A 15,988-nucleotide genomic window follows, 5' to 3' on the forward strand; every position below is an offset into this window, starting at 1 on the left:
TGTGAATGTAAGATGTCCATTTTGTCACATTGCTACTAGGTCTGAAATGAAAGGTAAAAGAGATTTACCAGTATCAGTTAATGTAGCTGACCCAAGTGAAGTACTGGGTTTTTGTTTTGTTGCTGTTCCTTTAGCCTGAGACAGAGTGACAGAGTCAAACATATGCATCAAGTATGGTGGAATTTAGCTTCTTGGAAGGATGAGTAATTTTCAACTAAGGTATGAGTGTATGACTAAATAAAGCATTTACTGCACCACACACCTTGATTGCTGAGTGCACACGCTAGCATTTATGCCTTGCATTAGATTTCATTATGACCTCAGCCCAGAATCTATGTTCTTCCTCCACAAGAAATTTTTTTTTGGTGATTTAAGGGTGACACCACCTCCATCCCTTCCCTGTACGACCTAACCAAGTCTTTAATGTCCCTTCTGTCTTAAGATTACCACATACATTATCAAGTTTGACCTCTATATACACAGTATTGCTATGTAACTAAGATATCACTAATGTCCTTTTCTTGCATTAAAAAGTTTTCCAACAATTGAATCCCTAAACCCACAAGTGCAAATAATGCAAGAAGTGAATGGTAACTTAGGGATGGTCACATACATGAGATTTCTTGGTTAGTGACTTATGAAATCTATGGTGGATGCTTGCTATAAACCTTCAATCGGGAAGGAAAGTGAAAGTTTAGGTTACATGAGATGACCATGGAAAGGTCATGAAGTTTATGTAACTAAGAGTCACATCCCTTTGTCATTGGTTTAGCAGGTTAAGAGGAACAACAGCTGCTTCAACACCAAATGCATGTATTTTTGAACTAAAGCTGATTTGGCTCATCTGTTACTGTGGTCAGATCAAACCCTTTCTAAAAGGAGTTAGAAATTCTTTTGGGTCTCCATCAACGAAACCACCATAAATTTTGGGGGGGAAAAGCTGGTCAGCTACACCATATAGGGTATCATATCTACCTAGGGAACCTCCCCCAAACTCACAAACACACACCCACACTATACTCAAAAACTTGGGTCTCAACACGCAAAGCCTACGTGCACTCTTTGCATTATTCTCCTCGCTACCACCATCACCAATCCACTACTCCACTAGTCTTACGGATTTCGATATTTTAGTCTCAATTATTTCAAATCTTGAGATGGATGCATACAAATTCATATGGATCTTGTCGGGCATGTGAGAGTCGTAATTTTACCTGAATTTTGTGCGTTCATTTCAACATTGAAGATAGTTGAAACCAAAAACACATGATGCTTGACATTCTAACACCAACAACAAAGTCTTCCTACACAGGGATATTAAAAATGGGCTCACGCAGCTACACTCAGTGGGACCCAAGATAATGTACGAGATTCTTGATCCAACGGCTGAGGAAGTTTTAGCTTGTTGTGTAGGTTTCCGAATTAGGAGGCTTGTGTTGTGGGTTTGAGGGAATCCTGAAAAGGGGAACATAAAGCATTAGTGGATTTTCTGAAAATAAGGCAGACAAAAACCCTGTTTGGTTCTTCCTTAGATATCTCCACTTTGAATTCTTCTCTTTTCTTTTACGTGCTATGCCATATTGCCATGATTGCATGGCATGGCTGTAGCTTTTACAGGCTTTATTTTTTTTTTCTTTACAATTACAGAGTATAGTCCAAACACTCTTTGGCCAAATCCATTAATTCCATTGCTCTTCTTCACCCTCTCTCTCTCTCTCTCTCTCTCTCCCCTTTTACTAGTATAAATACACGAGGTTGTCCATGAATATTATTCAACACAATCAAATGTGGCATTTGCGGGTGAGTAGCTCCTGCTGGAGAAGCAGGGCACGTGCAAAATCCATCCTTGGGCTTCACAAGAAAATACTTGTGCACGTGCTCCCCTTCTCCAACATGTGTTCCTCACCCTTGTCTGGATTTCCTCCCCCGACGTTGTTCTCGTTGGAAGGCACTATACGGTGAAACCTCCGCATTTCATCGCACACTTGATGTTCATGCACCTTCCCTTTCTTTTCTCCTCGTCTCCGTTTAATACAAATGTGTGTAAAAGCACCATTTATCCCAAAGGAAGTTGTGCTCATTTTTCAATTCTTTTATTAGTTCTGATTTTTTATTTTATTCTATTAGTCTAGCAGAGTCTTTTGTACTACTCTGTTAGCAATCTTGGGTACATGGAAACCGGGCCGAGCTCTTGTTATTCATACTTCGTACAAAACTGGGCTGTCGCTTTGAAGCGGCCTGGCCCAGTTGGGAATTACCTCTCACCGTCTTACACCTACTCCACCCAATTCGAGGGTTCCATCTGTAAATGGACCATACCCAAACATTTCACATTGATAACCTAAAATTCAAATTTATTCCAATATAATAACTCGAAATGAATTTTAAGTTACTGACATGAAACGTTTGAACATTGGGTGATCAATTTGGAAAGCGACCAATCCCTTTATTGGTTAATTGTGCGCAAGAGGCTGATTACTGATTCATAGATATTATTGAGCACAAGTCAATCCGACAGCATTTATTTGACAAATAAAGATGCAACAGTCCTGCTAGCTTACGAGCAGCAACAGTCAATCCGACAGCATTTATTTGACAAATAAAGATGCAACAGTCCTGCTAGCTTACGAGCAGCAACAATAGTTTTGTCCTTCATAGACTATGCATGAGCCTTCTGTCACCCCACTTCCAAGGGAAATGCAAGTTTCATTGCAATCTGGGTGCTCCGAGCATAGCGAGATGCAGTAGAGCTGATCATTCACCTCAATTGGTTGCCTTGCCACTGTATACGTTATAACAACCCATTAAAATCATAATTTACGTGGATGCGTTTTTACAGCCAAATGTATTATTCGCTCCGGGTATTTCTATGGCCATTCATGTCCTCCCCTCACGATTTTATTTCAAAAAATTATTTCGCCTTCCTCATTCGAAGTCATAATCTCTTTAGTTTAGGAGTATGAGTAAACAAGTGACCAACTAATCCAAAAAATGGAAAAATGGATCCACAATTTATAACATGTAAATCATTTTAATAAATTATAGTAAATTAGAGACCTAAATACAAGTCTAAGATTACTTCTTCTTCTTTTCTTTTTTTTTTCATTTTAGCTTTTGAAAACATGTAACATAAAGAATGATTTATGATTGAGATAAATAAAATTTAATTACCATAAATTAGAAGCAAAACCAGGCATAGGAGTCCAGCCATTGGAGATGAAACATTGCCGGTTTTCTTCATATATATATATATATATATATATAATAATTCTCTATGTGAACCAACTTTGTGAACTTCAAATCCAATGGTTGTAATAAAACAAAACCAAAGTGGGGACCATAAATTTTCTGTGGGACCCATCACATCTACGGTTGAAAAATAGGTTCACAAAGTTGATTCATACTTTTGGTTCACATAGGAGAATTATTATATATATATATATATATATATCTTTCTTTAGGGTTTCATGTTTATATAAATATAAATAAATATATATATCTTTAATGTTTTGTATAAATAGTAATTAATGTGTAATCCTAAGAAGGATATGTGCAAATCTCACTAAATAAATAAATAAATAAATATATATATATATATATATATATATATATATATATGAAAAGAAAGAATTTTCTTTCCATATATGATAGGAATTAGTGTCTTTAACATTTTATATTCTATAATGACTCGATGGTGTTTCTTTTCTTTTAGATGAATTTTATTCAGAAGTTGCATTAATTGGCAATAAATTTATTTATTTATTCACATGCGATTAGTATAATTTATTTTTTTTAAAATTTGAATTCCAAACTTTCCATGTATTGGCACCAACTATTAGTGAATTAACAACATCCTATTGATTCTGGTACACCGCATCATTGGTAAATCATACATTGAATAATCCTAAATCATAATATGGCATTTGCCATACTGTTAAAGACAAGAATGATGGGTACTCTTTGTTGGGATGGATTTAGTATTATCCCAGGGTGGATTCAAACCCACCCTCAAATTTGGGAAAAAAAATTATCAAATATATTACTAAATATTTAAATCTCACAATACACACATTGATTTTTAATACAAACAATATCTTAAGAAACTTAAAACATTAAAACGAATGTCTCGCTCTTCTCTCCGACTCTCGTGAGTCTATCGTGTTTTTGTTTCACTCTTTGTTTGTGTCGCAATTTTACAAAATGAAGAAGAAAAAATAGTGAGCGGTGATAAGTTAAACCGTCAGATGCTAAAGACCTCAAATAAACTTTCAACTATTACTTATCTCATGAGATAAAATCATGCACAGTTTGTTTTTCGCAAAATTTAACCCTATATCTTTTAATTGACACTATTAGTCTAGCAAAGTCTTTTATAGTACTCTGTTAGGGAAATCTATGGTACATGTGCAACTGTGACCAGTCTTGGGACAAGACGAATACCATACCAAAAACATATTGTGATTCGTAAATTAGTAATGGGCCCAATGCTTTGGGCCGAGCTCTTGTCATTCATACTTCGTACAAGGCTGGGCTGTCGCTTGGAAGCGGCCTGTTTGTACAGCCTGAGAGTTGGTAGAGTACCTAATCTGCTGTCTCGGGACGCTCGTTTGTTTAGACAAAGTCGGGATGGGAGAGATTCTAATAATTCTTTGTTCTAATTGACTCTAATTTTTCTCCAAATTCATGTTAAATTATTAATTTTTTTTTTAAAGATGACATATTTTTCTAAAATCTATTATATTATAAGATTATGAACATTAAAAATCATACTCGAGAGGCAATTGAAGTAAAAAATGGTGTTAGGAATTGCAGATTCCCATGCGGACGAAATCATGAGCATGTCAAAAGTAATGGGGATGTGCAAGCGCATGGTCAAAGTATTTTTTTAAAATGCGTAGTGGTTCCAGTCACTTGCAAAGGTTCAGGCGAAAGTTAAGGCAGGCCTCCTTTTGGGGGGGTTGGAGACCCACCTTTGACAAAGCATATTGATTTACGGACAAATATATGATTTGATGGATCCGGAAAAGAGGTTATTATGATTATGTTAAGGTTTTTTCAAACAACCAAACCGTCAATGGCCATAGCTACTTTGGAAGGTGGCAAAGTCAAAGAATCATTAATAAGGAGAAGGCCGAGGAGAACAAATTCGTGTGGATCCATGGCTCAAAATGAGCAACATTTGTTAATGTGTTTGTGCTTGAATTTCTAATATACATGTTCACTTGTTGAATCTGACATAACTTGGGTCATAAGTGAGGGAGTGTCAAAAACTAATATTCATAATCGGATTAACATATAAACAAAGTCCAAGACACCTCCCACAAAACAAATGCGTTTTCTCAACCTAAGTGCTATGGAATACGAAGCTGATACAAGAGAACAAATTCGTGTGGGCCAAAGTCGTAATTTGATTAGATAAGTACACGTGACAAATGATATAAATAGCCTAGCACTATCAGTCTTATCTGCATCACATCCAAGTTCACCACAACAGAGTATACAAAGCTTGGTAGAATGGCTAATCTTGTCCCAAAAGCCTTCTTTCTTCTTCTGTTTCTATCCATTGTTCTGCTTCTGATAAGTTCAGGTAAAACTATTGCTTCATAAACTTCATGTTTTCTCTTCTACTGCAATCAGCAGGATCTCTAAAACAGAGAAATTGATTGTGCAGGGCAGAGTGATGGAGAACATCATATGTTGCAGGATCATGGTGTGAAGAAATCAACAATCCCTCCAGAATGGAAAATAGTCCAGGGCCCATGTTCAAAGTTCCCAGAATGCAATCAGTATTGCCTCTCTATGGGATTCCCTTTAGGTGGATCATGTGGAAGAACAGCTCCACAGTCAGTACTTTACTGTCTCTGTAAATCTCACTAAGTCTAGGAGAATGAGATTCTCGGTCATAATCCTTCTCTTATCAATGAATAATAATTCTACACCCCATATATGTCAATAATATTATCCATTTTTGGTTATTCGGTTCACTGTGGATACATCGAACCCGCACGATTTTGTTTCTCTTGAGCTCAAGTACTATAGGCCGAACCCCAAGTCACTAGACTCAGGAAAAGGGTTTTGTTGATTGTAGGGAACTCGGCTTACACATATAAACCACTTGGTAGACATTTGTCTAAAAAGCAAAATAGAGAAGATGATTCCGGTGAAGGTGTGTTGAGATGATATATCAACTTATCATGTCGTCAAGTAGGAATTTCTGTGTATGTAAGCCTAACGGTTCGAGTTTAGATCCATATCAAATATCTAAATGACAAACTTGTATGTTGTCGTTCTCGAATCTTAGGTTTTAAAAATTGATATTTGCTGATTTTCATTCTTTTCGTTCTTGCTACGGATTGCATTTATTAAGGTATTTGTTGCGAGGAAATTTTCTAAATTAATTACACAAAAGAGGCTGGTTACTATATATATAAAAATTATAAAGATTCTCTTATGGGGACACCAATAAATTAACATAATTTGCGCAATTTTATCTCAATCGCGAGATTTATTCAACGGTTGAGATTAAAACCAAACTCACCATTTTCTCATTACTTTTGCTATTTAGATCCAAGTGAGCATTAACTGTTCCTTCAAGGAAATGATGGTGGAGAACTTGCCGTTAGGAAGCCGGTTCCACCACCAAAGGCTGGACCTCAAGCGGTGGATCCCGCAATTCCTCATATTTCACAAGACTCTTCACAGTTCTCTGGATCGTCGCCTTTGGTTATGTATTTCTATGGCAGTGGAATTCGGTGGGCGGATTGTCGCTATTCCCGTGGGGGACACTTGCCAGGCCGATGCCACGCCTCCGCCCTGTGGCGTTTAATTTGACGGATTTTGGTGGCATCAGGGATGGGGTCACTGTTAATACTGAAGCGTTCGAGAGGGCGATCTCGGCGAAACGGGAGGTGTTGAAGGAAGACGATGATTGTCAACGTAGAACGTAAGAACTGAATCGGGTTAGGACCAGAGAAACAGGTTGAATGGTGATGAACCAAAATTTTTTAATCAATCCGACAGCTAAGATAAAAGTTCGCAAATTATGTTTGTTGAGAACAAATCAATCGAACAACATTTATGATTTATTTGACAAATAAAGATGTAATAACTAATAACCAGTTCTGCTGGTGGTAGCTATAGATTAGCCCCTATAAGCAGCAACAATAGTAATCTCCTTGAGTGACTCTGCATTCGCCTCTGTGCGCTCCAAAGACAACGCAAGTTGCATTGCAATCTAGGAGGTTCTTGCAAAGCCACCGGCAGAAGGGTAAGGTCTGTTGTGCATTCACCTCAATTGGTTGCTCCGCCATTGTATGCCCTGTAAGAACCCCAGTTAGAATCATCATTTATGTGGATGCGTTTTGCATTCAGAGGTGTTGTCCGCTCTGGAATACCCGACTACCCGTATGAACATTATTACCATTCTCTCACGGTTTTACTTTAAGAAATTATCATGCCTCGCTTGTTGAAACCCCATAATCTAGTTTGGGAGAACGAGTACCAAGTGACCAAAACGCATCCATAATTCATATAACATACAAATCATTTTAATCAAGCATAGTAAATTAGAGAATTATATACCCGTCTATAATTACTTTTTTTTTTTAAAAAAATCACTATTGAAAATGTAACATAAAAGATGATTTTTGATTGGGAGAAATAAAAGATAATTACCAGCAATTAGAAGCAACATAATGCAAAGGAGTCCAGCCATTGGAGGTGAAACTTTGCAGGTATTCTTCATCTTCTCTTCTTGCCTTCTTAGTTCTCGAACGTGATGGAGACTATCCAACTTCAATTACATATATATACACACATATATGTATATATATATATATATATATATATATATATATATAATGTTTTGTATCCCTAGTAATTAATGTGTTATCCTGGGATATGCACAAATTAATCTCACTAAATATGTATACATATCAAACGAAATTTATTTTCTTTCCATATATGACAAAGAATTAGTGTTTTTTGACATATTATATATATATATATAATGTTTTGTATGATTGTATCCATAGTAATAAATGTTTAATCCTGAAAAGAATATGTGCAAATCTTCACTAAATAAATGATTTATTTTCTTTCCATATATGACAACGGAATTAGTGTTTTTGACATATTATATTCTTAATTGACTCGATGTTGTTTCTTTTTTTCTTTTGGGATGAATTTTATTGAGAAGTTGCATTAGCTGGCAATATATGTTAAAAATCTACTATTAATTTATACGAATAAAAATACTATATATTAATTATTGGAATTTTAACTTCATCAACTTAATGTCTTGTCTATTTGTAAATTTATATTCGTCATTCCTAATTTGGTCCTTTCAAAGCCCAGCCTGATCCACAATCCTGTTAAGGCCCAGCCCACTAGTTGTTTTATAATGATCAAGCCCACGTCTTCCCTGGGTAATCGAGCCCAACTATTTTTCTGGGTTGATGACGATTCACTCTCTCTGCACATACGACACTCCGTCTGAAGTCGGCGAAAAACCGAGTTGGCGAATTTGACTCAGTGGCATCACGTTCAACTACGGGCGCGGCAAACTGAGTTCAAATTTGTGGTTTGAGAAATGTTGCACGAGCTCTTGCTGGCACTGTTGGGCTACACCGGAGATCTCATAATCGACGAGAGAGAGCACCAGAGTTCTCTCGGCGTTCGCTTATCTCCCGATGCCCCAATCTCCGACGAACAAACGTTCAAGCTTGCTCCGGACATCTCCTTCATCCAACCTTCCGAGAGGTATATATTATTCACTCCACCAGTTTTGCTTTCTCTAAAAATTGTTGTCTCAGAGTGGGATTGCAATTGTTTGTAGGGATCTCATTGAGAGGATGATTGCATTAGGGTTCTATTACAGAGAGCTTGATCGATTTGCAACCAAATCTCGGAATTTGAGCTGGATAAGGTCTGTAAACGTGTCTCCGTTGGATAGAGCTTCTGAATTGCAGGAAAATAAGAAGGAAAAGGCAAGTGTGTATCGTAGGGCAATTTCTAATGGCATTGTCGAGATACTTTCAGTCTACAGGTCTGCTGTTCTTCAAATAGAGCAAAAACTGTTATCTGAAACTACGCCTATCTTGGCCGCAATAACTCAAGGTCTTAATAAGGTTGGTTTAGAGTTCTAAATGCTTTCTATTATTCTTTTACTGTGCTGACATTATGATTAATTTGATATTTAATTAGAGCTGTTAAATGGATGGTGTTTTTTCTTCTTCAGTTTTTCGTTCTTTTGCCACCTCTGTATGAACTTCTTCTAGAGATAGAGCGTGATGATATCCGTGGAGGACAGCTGCTTAACCTTTTACACAAACGATGCCACTGTGGAGTGCCAGAATTGCAAACATGCTTTCAGAGGTATGCTTTTTAGTTTCTTGTCATTTGAATAAGTATGGAAAGAATTACATTCTCTTTTTCTCATGATCATCAATTGAGCTGATGATGCCATATTTCTGTCTTATGCATAGGCTTCTTTGGCATGGGCATCAGGTAATGTATAACCAACTAGCGTCATGGATGGTTTACGGGATACTTCAAGACCAGCATGGGGAGTTCTTCATCAGAAGGTAATTTCTGCAGTAGTAGTGTTTTCCAAGTCAAACATGGATCTTGATTCTTTGATTTTGTTTGATTGTTAGTTTACAGTGACGCAACCAGAGAGGTCTTTTAGTGCCAGTTGACAACTCGAATTAGGCTTTCTTCCTTTATCTTGAATGTATACCTTTTTTTAACAGTAGGTCACGTTTCTTAAATGTATATTGGATAGAATGTTTCTATAATTTAGCATGCACCTATTTCTTTTGGCACACAGATTGTTTGTAACCTTCTTATCCACTTGAAAGCAAAACTTTAGTTGTTGCCGCTTTGATTTGTCACAAGTTACGAGGATGTAATAAGGCATCCTTTAATTGATTATAGTCGTTGGTTTTGCCTTTTATGGAAGTGCTTACAAAATTAAAATTAAAATAAATTACTTTAATAAATGACACTTATTGTCACATTTGTTAAACTACAAGTTTCATGTTTTGGAGCAAATTCAAAGTTTGGCGGAACATGCTGTTTATTCTATAACTATCATCCCTTGAAATTCCTGGGCAGGCAATGAGTGTAGTGTTTTGAAGCAATGTTTTTAGTGCTAGAATACTTTTTTTGTCACCGTCATTGTTACTATTCTCATTATTGTCAATGATATCTCAAAGCTATATGAAGTGTTCCAGAATAAACGGCAAAACATGTTTACGAACAAAAGTGTAGATTCGTTTGAAAGTTCTAATGGTTACTGTCATCAATATTATCCATGAATGGAAACATATGCAGATAATCTGAATCAACAAAGCCAATATCTTTTTTTGGGTTTCATCAATGTTTAGGCAGGAAGATCAGGATGCAGAGCATGGTGCATCTCATTCAGACATCTCAGAAAAGTTCATTCGCCTGTCAACGGATACATCTTTAACCGATTGGCACTTGGGTTTTCATATATCCCTGGTAAGATGTTATTAGTGAATATAATGAGATGTTGACAATTATCGTCAATCATCACAGATAGGCTTTTCTCCCTTAAGTAATTGGTGCTTTCCAATGATTACTGCATTTTCTAAGTGTCACTAAGTAGACCATTACATCAGACATGTTGTAATATTGCTTATGTGGCCAATGGCTGCTGTCACGGTCTAAAAATTATTAGTTTAAGAACTATTAGGTGCTATGTTCTTTTTTCTGCCATGTGATATATAATGATTTTTGTGATTCCGGTGTCACCTATAATGATAAAGAGTTTCACAATATGGTAGTCCCACTGTGGCTAAGCTATTTATGGTTGTGGCTAAGATGTCTATGGTTATTTATTGTTTATAAAACTTGTACTATTTGAAATAATGGGATTCCAATATTCCATGCATCTGTCGACTGTAGATGTTTGAAAAACAATCTTGGTAAGATTTTTTCTGCTCTTTAAACCTCAAGTCTTGGTATGTAAACACACACATACACATATGAGTGACATTTTAGAAAATCTTGCCTTTTCTGATGAACTTGAAAGATGAGTCACAATTATTTTGCCTCTAAATTGTTTCCCACTATATAAAATGGCTATTATGCATTGATTTTATATAAGTAAGGTTGGCTGGATAGACTTTCGTCTTTGTTGTTCAAGCAGATGGTTGATGTAGCTGTTCTATTATTGGTATCCAGGATTAGCATTATTTGCATTTTTTGCTGAGAAAAAGAAGATTCCGCTGTTTGGACTTTGGAATTGTCTTTTTTTAATTCTTTCTATTTTATTCTGCAGGATATGCTCCCCGAATATATTCACATGCGCGTTGCAGAATCAGTTCTTTTTGCTGGTAAAGCTGTCAGGGTCCTCCGGAATCCAAGCCCTGCCTTTCGGTATCAGGATATGGCATGTAATCAACAAATTGAAAGACACACTCAGAAAATTCAATGGTTTACAGAACGTTTTCATTTCCAGAAGGAGCCCCTCATGGACAAAAAACAGATCGAAGATGAATTACTTCCACAACTTGAGGCTGATAAGATTGAAGCTATGCTGCTAGACCTAAAGGTGCCTTTTCTTGGTCTATATCATTGTAGATATTATCTAGAGCCATCACTATTTTCCTCCAGAGTCATATATGATAGAAGATATATCCGGCATATGTTAGATGCGCATAACACATTGAACTTAACTTCAATTACAAGGTTATCATACTGAGTTAACATGGACACACACACGCACAGACATTGTAAATTTGTAATCATATGCAAATAGTTTTGAAGCTAAGTCAAGGGATTCATCATATGCAGGAGCAATCAGAATTTCATAAAAGATCATTTGAATGTGCAGTTGACTCCATCAGGGCCATTGCAGCCAGTCATCTTTGGCAGGTGCAGAATATGACATGTATCTTCTGCTTACCTTTCTAGAACATCTGTTCATTTATTAACTCCATTTCTGCAGCTTGTAGTTGTACGTGCTGACTTAAATGGTCATCTAAAGGCCCTGAAAGACTATTTTCTTCTGGCAAAGGGGGACTTCTTTCAGGTAAATTATGGAATTATGATATCCTCATATTTCATAAGTGAATCAGATGTGAATCTGCTGTCTACAAACAGTGCCAAATATCTGACTTGTTTCAGCACATGATATAATCTCAGTGTTTTCTTGAGGAAAGTCGACAGCTCATGCGTTTACCACCTCGTCAGTCAACTGCTGAAGCTGACCTGATGATCCCTTTTCAACTTGTAAGTTTAGCGTAAGTATGAAAATGCTGTTCTGATTACATAATTGTAGGATTATGCTGTCATGAATTATTTCAGCTAGGTATGTTTTCAAACTAACATTTTGAACCAAATATATTGGCGTAATTGCGTTGCAGGCTGCAACAAAAACAATTGGCGAGGAAGACAACTACTTTTCAAGAGTATCATTACGGTTAGAGCCTATATTAATCATTGTTAATTTTTATTTGATATATAGGCTTTCTGCCACCAGACATGTGACATTATCTAGTTCTGTGAATGATCTGTATCACTTTCTATATCTGTTAGGATGCCTTCATTTGGAATCGCTGTGAAATCCACACAAGTGGAAATACCAAAGACAAAAGCTTCCACTGAGGGGAACTCAGGTGCTGTATTGCAGACTGCTTCTTCAGAGATGTCCTTTGATGGCTGGGATGGTATTGCTCTTGAGTATTCTGTTGATTGGCCTTTACAACTATTCTTTACCCAAGAAGTTCTCTCTAAGTAAGATGCTTTTGCTACTGCTATTTATGCCTTATACTTCCGTTTCATAATTCTTTGGCATTTTTTCCCTTGTGTTTTGTATCATGTTAGAGCTAGTTCATAAACTTATGCTCTTGTGCCTTTTGGAGAAGAGGCCATGTGAAGCATGATGACTACAGAAGTAGTTGATAGTTACTGAACGTTCCCTCTGGTATGCATCATGCATGCTAACATGAAGTGCTCTCCAGGTACCACAGGATGTTCCAGTACTTGCTCCGACTCAAGCGAACACAAATGGAATTGGAGAAATCATGGGCATCTTTGATGCATCAAGATCACTCAGATTTTTCCAAACATCGCAAAGACCCTATAAACTCCTCAGCAGCTCTCCAGCGACGTCAGCATTTCAGGCCAATGTGGCGTGTTAGAGAGCATATGGCTTTCTTGATCAGAAATCTTCAATTTTATATACAGGTTGTTGATATCCTAAAGATTGGAAACGAATTCTTTGATTTTCACATTTTTTTCTGCAATTGATTTTAAAACGTGGAGAACCAAATATCCTAGTTTCCTGGAACAAAGCACTCGACTTTGGTACTTCATTGGGTCTTCTTGGCACCATTTCTCCTTCAAACATTTAATCTGATTACTTCCAGGTGGATGTGATAGAGTCTCAATGGAATGCTTTGCAATCGCGCATTCAAGACTCTCATGACTTCACCCAACTTGTGGGCTTCCATCAAGAGTGAGTAAAAACAGTGATTTCTTACTTTTATACATACCCAGAAAAGTGCCTTTTTTTCGGCTTCTAGAGGTTTAAATGTTGCCCAGCAAGTTTTCATTTCGTGTCTAATTATCTAATACCTTCGTTTGAATGTAAAACATACTTCTTCTTTTGCAACCACATTTTTGTGTGAAAAAATTAATATCCTAAAAGCTTAAACTTCTTTAGATTTAATTATATTTATATCATCTAGTTTCCATTGCAGTGGTTTCCCCTAGTTGCGATTTCAGATTGATAAAGAAAATAAAGTAAAACAAAAGGTCAATATAAGTTGATAACACATATGAGTTTACTGCTAGCATTTTTAGTTCAGTGCTCTACTTCTTTTTGTCCAGCTTCTAGAATCATACTCGTTCAGGCATCACGTTTAGTTTTAAATTTGTTTCTCTTAACATGGTTGGTGTCCAAATGTTCACAACATGGGCAAATCACTCCCTTGCGAATTTTAAAAGTAATTCTACAATGTAATACACTGATTTTGTTACACCTCATCAGTCTTGATTTCTTGACAATTGTTGTCGGTTCTGAAGAGTATATACATCAAACTGTTCTCGACAGCTGGTTCAATATAATTGTTACACACTTACACCTCAATGCTGTTATGTTCAGGTATTTGTCCGCTCTAATTTCGCAGTCTTTCTTGGACATTGGCTCTGTGTCAAGGATCCTAGACAGCATAATGCAACTTTGCCTGCAATTCTGCTGGATCATTGATAACCAGGATAGTAGTCAAAAATCAGCTGAACTGGAACATATAACAGAGGTAACTTTATATGGAATTTTCTTTTGTCGATTGGAGGGTAGTGTGAGTCACTATGCTTTGAGAGCAGGAGTAAGACAGAAACATGCATTTGAAAAATTCATCTTGTTTTGATTTCTCTGAAGGAGGCTGACTTGAACAATTTTTGCGTACTCAGATTGCAGTGCTAGGATTTTGCAGTACTGATCCATATATGATGTGCCCTCCCAATTTTCCTCCCTCTCTTTCTCTTTTTTTCTTCTCTCTACCTCTCCATCATGGTCTAGGTGCTTTAATGGCTGAAAATATCACCACCAAATTAGCAAGCAGTATCTTGTATAGTTGGGGTGGAACATTTCTGTAATACTGATGGCTACAGCCTGCTGTACCACCTGCTGCAGTCAGCTGTAGTGTTGATAATGACAAGACACTATATGCAATGTTTCATAGTTGCTGCCTAATATGAAGCGGTAAAAGTGCTAGGGCCTCATTTGCACAGTTTGGCACAGACCTATCTTACATTTTGTTGCTAACATGAGTGGTCATAATTTATGACAGGCATCAAGCCTGGAAATTAACTGACATGAATATAAGTTTATCTATTGCTATAATTGCCTTTCAATTTATCTTATGGTGATGCCATGGCAAACTGGTTCATTGTCGGAGCAGGACCTTTAGCTGTACCTTTCACATACTTGCCCTTGTGGAATTTTTTGAATCATGGCCCTCTTTCAGATTTAATAAATTCTCTTTAAAATATGTGCTTTGCCCATAGGTATTGTGTCATTGATGTTCTTAGACTATATAAATTGGCTTGCGATTATGTTTCTCAGATATTCTATCGTCTTCTTTCAGGAATTTAACAAGAAATCAAATTCCTTGTATACAATACTGCGCAGTAGCAGGCTGGCTGGGAGTCAGCGTGCGCCATTTTTAAGGCGTTTTCTTCTGCGTCTTAATTTCAATGTGTTTTTTGAGGTTAGTCCACATGAAAGACTATCCTAAATACATCTGTAACTTTTGCCCTTACCTTTTTAATGATATGGTTTTACCTATTAACAGGCAACTGCTAGAGGTGTTCTGAACGTGGTTAGAGCACGACCAACACCCACGTACTAAGTGAGCCATAGAATTAAGGTAATTGCAAGTCACGAAGAAGCATGTGATTCCATGCTGGTTATATTTTTTGAGGCAAGAAATATAAACATATACTGAAAACTACTTTGCTGTTCGATTTTTGAGTGCCGTTTTCGACAGTTAGGTGTTGCTTTTTATAACTTGCTTAAGGGTGCGAGTCTATCCAGCTTGATGGATTCAAAGTGACCTTCCTTAATTGTATGTTCCATTTGATTGCTGGCTTGATAGTGCGGGTCCGTTGGCTGTTCTTGATAGTACCTAAACCGTCTCACGACATTCTGATGGTTTCTTTGGTGGTGATTTGTACTCTGCTCAGTGTTTCTCGACTCCAGTGAAGCATCCTCTCCTAATATGGTTGAGCCTGTAGGTGTTAGCTCTTCTTGTGCTGGTGTGGATCTGTTGGCTCCACTAGGTAGTATTTGGCATTCAGATGGTGCCTTTTGGTTGTTGGATGTACATATCATGTGATGGAGAAAAAAATTTGTTATGTGAAAATGTAGCTCCTCTGTGTAAAGTTATATTAGTAGTTGTGGCTTGTGTCGTCCGAGAAGTAAAGTAAGCTATAAGTTATTATAGTTGGACAA

General features: G+C 36.9%; 2 protein-coding genes across 5 annotated transcripts; both read left to right on the plus strand.

Annotated features, from left to right (window-relative positions):
- The first annotated feature begins 5,453 nt into the window (after positions 1-5,453).
- On the plus strand, positions 5,454-5,953 carry LOC119983132 (defensin-like protein 37). Its single transcript, XM_038826813.1, has 2 exons — positions 5,454-5,587; positions 5,672-5,953. The coding sequence occupies exons 1-2, from the start codon at positions 5,515-5,517 to the stop codon at positions 5,875-5,877; spliced, it is 279 nt and encodes a 92-aa protein (XP_038682741.1). The 5' UTR covers positions 5,454-5,514; the 3' UTR covers positions 5,878-5,953.
- A 2,495-nt stretch (positions 5,954-8,448) lies between these two features.
- On the plus strand, positions 8,449-15,988 carry LOC119983170 (gamma-tubulin complex component 4). 4 transcript variants are annotated; one of them, XM_038826866.1, is made up of 17 exons: positions 8,449-8,760; positions 8,837-9,128; positions 9,239-9,375; positions 9,486-9,584; positions 10,389-10,506; positions 11,309-11,581; positions 11,824-11,904; positions 11,978-12,061; positions 12,175-12,261; positions 12,396-12,451; positions 12,568-12,765; positions 12,993-13,218; positions 13,401-13,489; positions 14,138-14,291; positions 15,123-15,245; positions 15,330-15,404; positions 15,525-15,988. In XM_038826866.1, exons 1-16 carry the CDS (start codon positions 8,591-8,593, stop codon positions 15,384-15,386), a joined length of 2,244 nt encoding a protein of 747 aa, XP_038682794.1. In that variant the 5' UTR covers positions 8,449-8,590; the 3' UTR covers positions 15,387-15,404; positions 15,525-15,988. The 4 variants fall into 4 exon arrangements, with proteins under 4 accessions (XP_038682794.1, XP_038682795.1, XP_038682796.1 ...); XM_038826867.1 differs by having other exon boundaries at positions 15,555-15,988; XM_038826868.1 differs by having other exon boundaries at positions 15,633-15,988.

This window comes from Tripterygium wilfordii, chromosome 17 (assembly GCF_013401445.1).
Source record: "Tripterygium wilfordii isolate XIE 37 chromosome 17, ASM1340144v1, whole genome shotgun sequence".
NCBI lineage: Eukaryota > Viridiplantae > Streptophyta > Magnoliopsida > Celastrales > Celastraceae > Tripterygium > Tripterygium wilfordii.